The sequence below is a fragment of the Corvus kubaryi genome, unplaced genomic scaffold, assembly GCF_017639235.1.
Source record: "Corvus kubaryi isolate FWS band 111438036 unplaced genomic scaffold, C.kubaryi_AGA036_p1.0 37157, whole genome shotgun sequence".
Lineage (NCBI taxonomy): Eukaryota > Metazoa > Chordata > Aves > Passeriformes > Corvidae > Corvus > Corvus kubaryi.
The window spans coordinates 343,777-356,146 of record NW_024581041.1 but is presented as its reverse complement, the minus strand read 5'-3'; the positions used below and the strand labels follow the sequence as shown (position 1 = coordinate 356,146).

The following is a 12,370-nucleotide window of genomic DNA, read 5'->3' as shown; positions in this document are numbered from 1 at the left end:
CCCACGGTCGCGCGTGGGGTTGGGGCGCGTCGGGCTTTGTTCGGCCGCGCTCGGCTCGGCCGGGACCCTCGGGACGCCCGGCGCTGCCGACAGGGGACGCGGGCGGGGACCGCCGCTGCCGCACCGCCGCTGCCGCGAGGGGAGCCGAGCGCTGCTGAACAAAGCGGGAGCCGCTCCCACCCCACGCGGGAGCTTTGTCTCCTTGTCGCGGTAGCCGCGGTGACATCTTCCCCAGCGCGGCCGCGGTCCCACCCACGCGCAAACGTGCGTTTGGCTGAAACATACCTCCCGTATCCCTCCCGCTCCAGCCCCCGGAGCGGGCGCGGTGGGACCCCCGTGGGCGGCGGGTGCAGGACCTCCTGCAGCATCGCCGAGAGGAACCCTCCGGTGCAGAGGGAAATACATGGGAAAGAAACAAGTGGGACGAAGAGGTTTCCCTTGTGGGTGTTTTCCCCTGGTCCCAGATTTGCTAGTGGAGTTCTGCCCCGCTGGGCACGGGGAGAGGGAGGGGAGCCTCAGCGGGTGCGGGCGCTGTGTTGGGACTGTGCTTTGTGCCTCCCCTGGGGCTGCCAGAGCAGGGCTGGTGGAGAATGGAGGTGCGGAGGGGAGCAGGGCTGGCACAACGTGCGGGCTGCGGGAAGAACCTGCCGGGTCTGCACCCTGGGCACAGCCACGCAGGGTGCTGGAGGAGCATCCAGCTCTCTCCCTGAGATCCTGCGCCGGCACACGGAGCTGAGCGCAAGGCTCCCGTGGACCGGGGCTGGGAACAGCTCTGCGAGGGCAGAGCCACTCTGTGTGGCGGCCGGCCGAGACGAGCAGAGGGTGCCCACCAGCCCAGCGTGGCGTGGGCACTGGTGGTGCCCGGCCCTGGGCAGGGCTCGTGGCTGTGCGAGCAGCGGTGCTGCCGCGTGGCTCCCGCCAGCAGCACGTGTGCTGCCCTGGCCCCTCGCTGCTCCCATTACTCCTTGATGCTGCGATTTATTGATGGCTCGCTGGGCTCCCAGCACTCGGAGAAGGGGTGGTCTGCAGCAAGGAGCGATCAAAGCGCCGTGGGAAACAGCGCACTGAGCTCAAGCGCTGCCGGCTCCGCAGGCAGGGCTGAGCCGCCGCCGCCGCCCTCGGCATTCAGCGACCGAATTGCTGCAGATTTGCTGCTTCTGCTCTGGGAAGCAGCAGCACAATGGGGCTGAAGAACAATTTGATCACAGAGTCAGCCCTGAGCCTTGGGACCCTCAGCCTAGGGCCTCCCTACTCCGCTGCCTACCAAGGAAAAACGGAAACTTGTTTTCAGTTCAGGGTCTCCCAGGTAGCTCTGAGCTGCCAATCTCTTCCTGAACCCTCAGAAATACCCACGTCATGGCTCAGTAGATGGAAAAGATAATGAGAGAACGTGAAGGAGAAGAAAAGCAACCCAAACCAAGACATACACAAAGAAACCCTCATTTGCCTGCACTGTCTGACATCCTGAAAATGCTCCAGGCTGTTTGCAGAGCCTCGATCAACCCCACCCAGCCCTGCTCTCCTGGCACACGTGTGTGTCTGTCTCAGCTAAGGCTACCGCTGGTTGCTGCTGGGCTGCCCCAGCGGTGGCACGAGCCCTGTGGCCATGGGAGCTGCAGAGGGGCTGAGCATCACCGACAGCGGGGACACAAAGGGGCACCCGTGACTGCCTGGTGTCAGGGCAGCTCTGTGCTCACCTGGGTCACAAGGATGGCCAGCGTGTGGGGAGGCCACCAGGCCTTTTGACCTGAGGAGAGACCTCAGGTGTCTGTGTGCCTGGCACACTGCCCTCCAGCCAGCTCTCCTCACGGGCAGAGCACAGCACCATGCACGGACTCCTGGTGCTGCCCTCCCAGAGGCTCTGAGTGAGCTGAGGCACCCCTTGGTGCTTTGGATTCTCCTCTCCCACGAGGACAGCATCAACTCCCTTTCCTGCTATCAAAACTGATAAAAGCAAGCAACAAGGACTTGTCTTTCTGACCATATCAGCAAAGGGAAATGCTGACAGCTGCCTTTGTTTCTACTCCTTTGTAGATGGTCCCTGCTGGGAGCAGGCAGGCTTGGCCAGGACCTTGGAGCCGTGCTCACCTCCCCTGTGTCTGTGCCAGCACAGCATCACACAGCGTGGCTGCAGCTCCCCCCTTCCCAGGGACCTGGGGAAGTGGCAATTCTGTGGGCTCAAACCCGTTGCAGCTGCTTTTGGGTGCCAGACACGTGCCTGCAGCAGGCAGCGAGCTCACAGCCTGGGTGCTGCCCGTGGGAGCGCTGAGATCTGGCAGCAAAGAGCACCAGGCACATAAAGACAGAGATGGTTTGGGTTTGGGGGTGGAGCCGAGAGCAGGGCTGTGCCCATGGCACAGCTTCCTGGGGAGAAGGGAGCGCTGGCTGGGCACAGGGCGGTGGTGGAGTTTCCATAATAACAAGGGAAAGATCAGAGGTGAAAAATGAACTGGCAAATGTGGACAGAAAACAGCTGTCATGAATTTCTCTTTGTCCCACAGACACATGAAGGCATCACAGAACGTGCGTACGTGCCCTTTTTTCCTCTGCAAACACTGATGGAGCATGCAACAGAAATCTTTCCCTGGCACACACATACACACACACACTCTCTCTCTAATCCCTTTCCTGCTTGTATGTCAGAGGAAGCTATTTCTGGAACGTGAAATCTAGGTCAAAAAGAAGGAGAAAATCTGAAGGGAATGATAACAGTCCCTCCCAAAGGCCGTGTGGGGTCAGCTCAGGCCGATGGGATTAGCGAGGGGCCGCAGTGGTGCTTCACCCCTGGCTGGCAATGCCTCCTGGCCTGGTGTGAGCTCCCTGTGCCTTCCCATCGCTGCTGCTTCCCCACACAGGAGAGAAGGCCATGACAGCTGAGAGGAGTGCAACAGAAACTGCCTGCCTACACAGAGCCCGGGATCACGGCACACAGAGGAGGAGAAGGAGGAGGAAGATACACGACTTTCCCAGAAGCCGTGGAAACGTCCCACAGTGAGCCAGCCCCTGGGGACTGGGCCAGCACAATGAGGGGTGCAGGCACTTTGTCCATCCTCCTAAGCACAGCCCTGCTGCCCCTGCAAGAGCATCAGTGCCAGGGGACTGGGCTGGCACCTGCCTTCTCCTGGGGCAGGGCAGGGTCCCCAGCAGAGCCATGGGCCCGGAAGCCAGCTCTCTAATTTAGTCATAAACAAGGAAACAAAAGCAATACAAAGAAGACAGGAAGCAGGTGAGAGGCAGAGGGCAGCTGTTCTGTCCTGACCTTTGGGAGTATCTCTCCCAGGTGGTGCTCTCCTGCCCAGCCTGGGCTTGGCAAGTTCTGGTATATGGATGGGCACAAGGTGTGTGCAGCCCTGGCCTCCCTGCAGGAGATCTGGACACAGGATAAGGAGCTGGACACCTGAGCTTTTTGGGAGCAGGATGCTCTGAGCAAGGGTGGTGTAACCAGATGGCACAAGGAGGACTGGGAAGAGCTCGGGTAGAACTGGCTCGGTGGGAGCTTTCCTGCTGTATTTGCTTGCTCACCTCTGCTTTCCTGTTTCCCCTGGACATCAAATATTCCACTCTGCATTACAAGCAGTCTATTAAACAAGCAATTCCCAGAGCTGCCTCTAATAAGCAGGAGCCGGGGCTGGGGAGCCCTTTGTGGTGCTCGGGAGCCGGCGCGGCTGTCACCGCACGCCTGGCAATTAGAGCAATAGGTTCCACTGGGGCTTTTGAGTCTCCGGCTGCGCAAGGCACAAAGCTTTGTTTAAGGCTGATCGAGGGCAGCTCATCATCTGTCTCGCTGGCTGTCAAATGGGAGCTAATTGCCTTGTAATGTGCCGGTGACACAGGCATCAGTGGGAGGAACTGGCGTGGCAGGGGTGTGACAGCTGTCAGGGCTCTCCCCCGTGCTCCCCACACAGCCGGCACGGAGCTTGCTGCCCCTCCTCCTGCCCTCTGACAGTGCCTGGATCCCTCTGCTTTAGCATCCAACCCCCACATGGCCCTCAAGAAACAAGAAGCCTGTGCTGGCCCCAGCACTGCTGCTGCTGGTGCCTCTTTAGGATGTGTCCCTACAGACACAAAAGCGTGGTGGTCCCCATTCCTCTGGGCTGGTGCACGGATGCTGGAGGAAGAAAGGCGTCCCTGGGATGTGTTTGGGTGAGGGCTCTTAATTGTGTCATCCCAGAGCCCTGCATGGAGCAGAGGCCATCAGTGACCATTACACCTGCAGGTGACAGTGCACCCACTTCTCCCTGTTGGTCCAGGCTGATGATCCACCTGCTGCTTGGGAGGCCCTTCTCCTACACCACCAGCCACTCAGAGCCTCAGAGATGCACAGAAAAGGCCCTGGGGGTGCTGGATGACAGCAGCTGAAAATGCACAGGTGGGCAAGAGGCCAAGGGTGCCTGGCCTGTACCAGCCATGGTGTGGCCAGCAGGACCAGGGCAGTGACTGTCCCCTGCGCTGGGCACTGGTGAGGTCACACCTCAAATCCTGTGTCCAGTTCTGGGACCCTTGTGACAAGAAAGACCTTGAGGGGCTGGAGCATGTCCAGGGAAGGAAACGGAGCTGGGGAAGGGGCTGGAGCACCAGGAGCAGCTGAGGGGCTCAGCCTTGAGAAAAGGAGCTCAGGGGGGACCTCACTGTCTACAACTCCCTGACAGGAGGGGCAGCCAGGTGGGGGATCTGGCTCTGCTCCCAGGTAACAAGGGGCAGGATGAGATGAAAGGGCCTCAAGTTGCACCAGGGGAGGTTTAGATTGGATATTTGGGAAAACCTCTTCATGGACAGGGCAGTCAGGCACTGGCACAGCTGCCCACAGCAGTGGTGGAGTCACCATCCCTGGGAAGTGTTCAAAAAACTCGTGGATATGGCACTTGGGGACATGGGTTAGTGGTGGGCTTTGCAGTGCTGGGTTAGCAGTTGGACTCAGTGGTCCCAGAGGGCTTTTCCAACCAAAGTAATTCCATGATTTGCAGGCGAACTGAGCCCAGATGGCTGATTAGGGGTGTGAGTGCTGTCCAGATGTGTCTCCTGCCTCCCACATCCTGTGCATGCACAACCACAGATGCTCCTCCCTGCTCCCCAACCCTCTGCCAAAACTCTTTCCCCCCACCAAGCCCCAGCAGCCAACGTGGAGGGCTGGGGGATGCTCTGGGAGCCAGCAGAACTGTGCAGGGTCATGTCAGAGAGGGGTGGCACCCATTTTGGAATCCCCCTCTGTGCTGTGCCTGCTGCTGCTGCCCAGTGTCAGCCTGGAACTGGCAGCACTGAGCTCAGCAGTGCTGAGCCAGCAAGGAGAGGGCTGTGGGACAGGGGCAGCCAGGTGGGAAGAGTGTGGGACAGAAGCAGAGTGGAGAGGGTGGCAGGAAGGAGGGACAGGACTGAGCAAACAGCCCATTCATCCCAGGGGATCTCTTCCAGTTCCTGCCTCATCCTGCGGACCTTGACTGGGATGCCTCTGCAGCTGGGATGCCTCTGCAGGGAGATGTTAGGTCATGCCCATATCTCGGGGGGGAAGGCCTGGAGCCAGGCAGGAACGCTGCCGGTGCCCCCTCCCCACTGCCCACTCTGCCCAGAGCTGGGATGTGCCTGTCTCCCACTGACAGTCCACCCCAGTGCTCTGCCAGCTTTGCCCACAGCAGATGAGCTGAGGCTGCTCTGAACTCCCCTTGGTGCCAGAGCTGGTGCTGAGAGGCACCATCCCGTTGGGCCTGACCCCGGCTTCCCCATGGGGACAGGACATGCTGCCTGCACAGACAGCCCCGGGCAGGTGCTGCATTCCTCCTGCCTGCTCTGGCATCTGCCTTGCTCCATGTACAGGCACTACCATATCTGGGAACACCAAGGTATCACCTTTTCTAACCAGTTCCCAAAATTATCCCCAGGATGGCACCTCTCAGCTCCTCACACCTTGTGTTACACCTGAGCCTCACCTGGGGCTGGCCAGAGCCGGGAAGGGCACAGGCTGCCTTGGAGAAAATGATGCAAAGTGATGCAGATCAAGTGACCTGGAGCATCATGGAAATGCTGCCACGGCTCAGCACAGGGATGCTGGGGGCTCTGGGGCTTGGGAAGGCTTGTTAGTGCCTTGAAACTCAATGCAAGACCTGTTTGTACCCCAAAACTAGGGATGTTGGGGCCTCTCTATGTGTCATCACAGAGTCCCAGAATGGTTTGGGTTGAAAGGACCTTAAAGCTCATCCAGTCCCACCCCCTGCCATGGGCAGGGACACCTCCCACTGTCCCAGGCTGCTCCAAGCCCCAATGTCCAGCCTGGCCTTGGACACTGCCAGGGATCCAGGGGCAGCCCCAGCTGCTCTGGGCACCCTGTGCAAGCACCTCACTAACCTCTAAGATCTTCCTGGAGCCTTCTCTTTTCCAGGTTGAACATTCCCACCTCTCTCAGCCTGGCTCTAGAGCAGTGGGCCTCCAGCCCTTGGAGCATCTCCGTGGCATCCTCTGGACTTGCTCCAGCAGCTCCATGTCTTTTTGTGCTGAGGGCCCCAGAGCCAGAGGCAGCTCTGCAGGAGGGGCCTCACGAGAGCAGAGCAGAGCAGGGGGAATTTGCTCCCTTGACCTGCTGGTCACACCTCCTTTGATGCAGCGCCCAGAGCCCGCCTGCCATTCCAGCACCCACATCAGCTGCTGCCCATCCTCTCGGGCACAAGCCCCCAAAAGTCATGGACAACCACGGCTGGGGATGCAGGTACCCGAACCCAGCGCCCCGCATGCTCGACAGCCCCCAGGCAGTGCCAGCAGTGTCCCCTGTCCCTCGCTGGCTCGCCCCGTGCCCCCCACGCCGCTGCACTCACTGCTGTTGGTGGGCAGGGTCCTGCTGCCGCTGAGGCTGCCCGTGGGCGGCGGGGAGATGGAGCGGACGGAGCCCGTGTCGTCTTCCTGGGAGCAGCCCGCCTGGATGGCGCGGAGGTAGCTGTGGCTCCGGGATCGGAAGTAGCTGGGCAGAGGCAGGTCCAGCACCTCCGCAGCCGCCGACTCGGCCTCGCTGTAGGTGGAGTCGCAGACGGGCTCGTACTGCTCCCCCAGCTCCGGCTCGGGTGCCTGCACGGGGACAGGGGCAGCCCCAGTCAGCCCCCGCCTGCGGCCGCCCTTCCCTTCCCTCCTGCTCCTCGCCCTCCGGCCGCTCCTGCGTGGTCCCGCTCACGGCAGCGCGACGGGAGGTGCAGTGGTCAGTGGTCAGCGGTCAGTAGTCAGTGGTCAGTGCTGCTGGGGCACAGGGTACCCGGGGCTCTCTGCTGAGAGAGGGAAGAGGGGCCCCTCCTTGGAGGTGAGACACCGGCACAGTGCCTGTGGAACACCCCCAGTCCTGCTGCTGAGAGCACGTGTGGCCAAAATCTCAGTCCAGCCTTTGCCAGGGCCCCTGTCCCAGCATAGCTGGGACACCCCAGCCTCAGGTGTGAGACCCACCAGGGCAGCTTGCTCCTCGGGGGACAACACTGGGAGACAGCAGGGGAGAGGTGTGGGCTGGGGGACAGCCCCCACGCTTGCCTAGGCTGGCTCTCGGAATCCATGCCAGCCCCATTCCTGGTGAGGGCCAGGAGAGAGCTTGGCTGTGGCCAGGGGTGAGCTCTGCCACTGCCCCCACCTCCCTGCCCCCTGCTCACAGCTCTGCCTCACTCTCCTGTGGCAGCTGCTGGGCAAACTTGGTCTTGGGAGAGGCTCAGCCAGGTCAAACCAGACCCAGCCCAGAGCAGACTGTTCTGAAATACAGGTGAGATGCTGAGACTGGCCCTGTTGCCCACATCCATCTCTCCTGGCCCTTTCTTTCTCCTGGCACTCAAGGACATTGCTTCTGCCCAGCATCTGAGTCCATGAGGTTTAGCTCAAGAAGTTCATCTGCTTTCCCCCTAAAACTGACGGTCCCTAAGCCCCTGCTGGGCCGAGGACTCAAGCTCTCCAGCTGCCCTGCAGTGCCCAGGGCAGGAGTGCTGTCTCCTTCTCCTCCTCTTTTCCTTCTCCTGCTGCTGGCCTGGGCATGGGCTGACCCCAGAGCCTGCCTCACACCCTGCTGTGGGTGCCCAGGCTGGCCCCAGAAAGCTCCGTGAGGAAGGATGAGAGAAATGCCAGTGGGACAATACCTGCTCTCCATGGGTAAATATCTGAGGGATAAGTGAGGGGGGTCCAAAGATCTGGAAGAAAGAGTTGGAGAAGGTTAAAGGCTAAGAACAGGGGAGCCCCTCACACAGACAGTCACTGCACAGGGACCGAGGACAAGGGGAGCGGGGTGCCCATCCCCTGGGGCCACCGCTGCTGACACTTCAGTACAAACTGCAGAGCTCGTAAGATGCCAAGCAAGGCCACACAGGCCCCTCAGACAGTGGCACGGACACGGCAAAGCTCCACAGGACACCTCAACCACGGGAGAAGCTGCTGAGCATTCGGCCTGCTGTGTGCACCATATATCCATGTATGCCCACAGGGGACACTGGGATCACACTGTGCTGGGACACCCCTCGGCACACAGGGGCAGCTGGACGAGGCGGCCGTGGCTCCCACGGAGCACCTCTGGGTAGCCCCCAGCGCTGGCCAGCACCTCACAGCCCACAGAGCCCAGGGCGTGGGCAGTCCGAGTGCTCCACGTGGGGGGAACTGTCCTTCAGCCTGCAGGGCTGGGCTGACCACCTCGCTGCTGTGTCCCCGCGCCAGAAGAAGCCACACAGAAGCTGTTCTGCCTCCCCAGCAGAGCAAAGCCACGGCAGACACTCGGCAGACGGACAGACCCCGACAGACACTGCCCTGCCGTGGGAGGCAGGCCGCCGCCTCCTCCTCCTCTCCGCCCTCAGGGCTCTGTCTGGCACCACCTGCCCAGGATGACCCCCTCGGGAAGTTCTAAGTGTACCTGAGGAAAGAGGCTTGGCTCTGGGGATGGGCCTGGCCCTCTTGCACAGGGCACAGCTCACAGTGGGGCTTGGCAGTGTTGGGGTCACCAGCTCTGTCCCCCTTGGTGTGACAGGGGATACTGACACACACACCTGCTGATCCCCGGACTGCCAGAGGGCTGCAAGGTGGAGCTGGAGGATTTGTTTGTCAGAGTTGAGGTGCTTCCATGTGGGAAGACACTGGGGTCTGGCTGGACACACAAGGAAGGTGTTGGAGGTCACACAAAAGTGAGGGCAGGGCAGGAACTACCTCTGGCACTCAGATGGATGAGACCAGCATGCACTGGCGGATGAACCAGCTCCATCCTGGATCAACAGACGTGCAGTTTGTGGGAGGCCTCTCAATCCCAACCAGCTGCAGCTGAACTCTCTGGTTTTCAGGGGACAGTGGCAGAGTGCATGTGATGGCAGCAGCCCCACATGTGAGTGGGTGCTGTGGCAGTTGGTGTGCCCCCAGTATCCCAGTGCCACCAGTCTGGCTCTGGGCTGGCTGCCTGGGCAGCTCCTGGCACATGATGGGCTGCTCAGACCCTTCAGCTCCAAGTCCCTCCTGATGTCTCCATGGGGGTGCTGCACTCAGCTCCTGGAAGCAGCTCTAGACATGGATAGAGCACAGACCCAGTCTCCAGCAGAGACCTGGCTTCAGCACGGACTGACACGCAGAGGACAAGGCCACAACAGTCCTGACCCCGCTGTGCACTGACACACCCAGCACATTGCTGCTGCTGCACGAGGGACAGGACTGACCACAGGGAACAGCAATGCCCAGCAATGCCCCTGCTCCCCCCTGGCTCCCCTCCAAGGGCTCCCAACGCTCTGGGGCACCAGGAGACTCCAGCCAAGGGGCTCAGAGGACATGCCCTTTTACCTCCCTCACCCTGGGGCTCCTGATGCCCACCCTGCTGCTGTGCCCCCCTGCACACACAGAGCAGCTGTGTGGGCACATGTCCCCATGCAGACACACAGGGACAGACGGGACAGAGGCCCAGGGTGACTGGGCTCGCTGGGCAAAGCTGTGGAGCCATCGCTGCCGCGCGGTGAAAGGGCTGAGATGAGCACACGGGACCTCTGCAAAGGCTCGTCCCTGCACTGGTTATCTCCGGCCTGTGAGGCAGCTCCAGAGCAATCCCAGCCCTGAGGAGCTCCAGAGTAACCCACGACCACAGCATGGGGAGTTAGACCCATTTTGCATCGACTGCATCCCAAATGTTGGTCGGGGCATGAGCCCACCCTGTGGCAAGGGGTTTGCCACCCTCTGCTAGCACCTCACAGGCATCCTTGGCTTTGCCATGGGGCCCAGGAATATCCAAGAGAGACATCTCCAGCTGGCTGGCAGGACAGCCTCCCGAACTACGGGCACCTTGTTCCTGGGTCCAGTCTGCTGCATGAGGGGTGAGGTCCTGAGCTGAGCAGGGTGGCTGTCCCTGGTGACCCTGCAGGGTTCCAGGCTGCACACCACCAGGAGAGGTTGGCCCTGGCTCTGGACCCACCCAGTGGGCATGAGGGGCTTGCAGCAAGGTTGAACAGCCTTGCAGATGGTTCTGGGGGGTGACACAGTGAGACCCTGCACCCAGAGCAGCCCTGAGCTTCTCCCAGCGCTGTGGGGCCCCCTCTGGGCTACCATACCTGTGGCAGAGGGATTTTGGCTGCACCAGCAGTGTGAGAGGAGGCAAAGCTGCAGAAAGGAGGTCTAATAGGAATCCTGATTAAAGAGCTGGCCATGACACTTTGGTAAAGCTGCCAGGAACAGCCTGTGCAGTTCCTGGAGCACAGCCAGTGCCTTGTTTTGAAGAGGGAAGAAGATGCTCCTTCTCCCCTGAGCTGGCCTCCTCCCTCGCTGGCCGTGCCAGCACAGTGGGTCAGCACTTCAGCACCTCACCTGGTTGATGCAGCTGGACTCGTTGACACTGTCAGAGATCTGGTTGTATTCTTCCTCCCAGGTCGGGAACTTCGGAGGTAGGAGTATCTCGACAGAGTCCAGGCGGTCCAGGCTCCTGCCAGCAGAGAGAGGGTGTGAGGGTGTCCCCACGGCAGGGGCAGTGCTGGGGCAGTGCTGGAGCAGAGCCAGACCACCCCTGCCCACGGCCCCTCTGCCAGGCACAGGCAGCACGGAGACGATGCTGGGCACCACGTCCACTGCCGGGCTCCTGGAGAAGGCAGCGCTTCCCCACCCTGCCGGCCGCTGGCTCGGGCGTGGCACACAGGGACAGGGCTGCGGGGTGCAGTGGAAGGAGAGGGGACAAGGTTTTGGGTTCTGCTGCCCCCAGGAATGCACTGCAGGTGTCAAGTCTGTCCAGCTGAGCCCTAGGGAGCATGTGGGATCTGTGCTGGCCTCCAGCCACAGCACCGCCTGCATTGCCTCAAAAGCAGGGAGAGGCAGGGCGAGAAATGACTTCTAATTTGTATTTTGTGAACTTTGCAACTGGAAACAACTGCAAGACACATATATTTACAGTTGTATAGAGGAACCCAAAAGATTATCTGGAAGAAGTCCAGTGGGAACCTAGCTGGAATGACACTGCTGCACGAGCAGGGGATCAGTATTTCCAGTGCAGCTTTCCTGGGAGAAACTCTGCCACGAGGTCATGGGGCACAGCAGCAGGCTCTGCACAGGAGGAGAGCAGGGCTCTCACTGAACCTGACCCAGCGCAGCCCTCAGCTGAGACCAGGCACACGGGGCTGGGAGGGATGGGGAAGGATGGGGCTCCCCTGGGGCTCTGTCCCACCACGAGACCGTGTGTGAAGGAGTGCTGGTCACAGGCTGGGTGCACACGGTGGGGGACATCATCAGCCCAGGACAGCTGTGGGGCCTCTCCCTCTAGAATTGCCTGTGATCCCAACAGAGGCCCTCATGGTGCCACTTCCCCCACACCTGCCAGGGCCGTGGGTACAGAGGTCTGATCGTCACCTGCCTGGGGACAGCAGAGCTGAGGGCAGGGCACGCCCTGTGCAGCGCGTGGGCATCCCACAGGGACTCTGAAGTGTCCATCCCGGGATGGGATGGGAGTGGGGAATTGTCCCTTCTACCAGGGGACATGGAGGGGACACCCAGGCCACGCGGGGACCAAGGGCCATGGGACACCCCTCGCCCTGTGCTCTCTGCTGACCGCTGGCTTTCCCTCGTGCTGAGGGTTTTGTCTGTGAGCTCGCACCATGAGCCAGCCACGTCCTGGGGTGGGCAGCGTCCCTATGCCACCCACCGGCCTTCACCCCGCCTGCCCACGGGGAAACCGAGTCACAGAGCGGCCGACAGGAGCAGCGGCCCTCGCAGAGGGACGGCTCGTGGCTTGCTCTGTGCCTTGCCTCGGCTCTGTCTGTCCCTGCGGCCGCCCCGTGCCAGCCACAGCCCGGGGTCCCTCGGCTGCTGGAGCCCGGGGCTGCGGCCAGGGTCGGTCAGCAGGTGGCGGCCGCGCTCCATCCCGGCTGCATCCCGGCGCTATCCCGGCTCCATCCCGGCTGCATCCCGGCTCCATCCCGGCGCTATC

The 12,370-nt window shown here is 61.4% G+C and overlaps 1 protein-coding gene across 5 annotated transcripts in view; it reads right to left on the bottom strand.

Annotated features, from left to right (window-relative positions):
* DLGAP4 (DLG associated protein 4) overlaps window positions 1–12,370 on the bottom strand; it is a 150,935-nt gene that overhangs the window by 40,744 nt on the left and 97,821 nt on the right. For 3 of the 5 annotated variants that reach the window (XM_042021643.1, XM_042021645.1, XM_042021646.1), the window contains 3 exons: window positions 10,765–10,879; window positions 8,085–8,135; window positions 6,801–7,047 (listed from right to left, as the gene is read on the bottom strand). In XM_042021643.1, coding sequence (XP_041877577.1) covers window positions 6,801–7,047; window positions 8,085–8,135; window positions 10,765–10,879 — 413 coding nt within the window. The remainder of the gene's footprint in view (window positions 1–6,800; window positions 7,048–8,084; window positions 8,136–10,764; window positions 10,880–12,370) is intronic. The other 2 variants (XM_042021644.1, XM_042021647.1) reach the window with 1 other exon arrangement.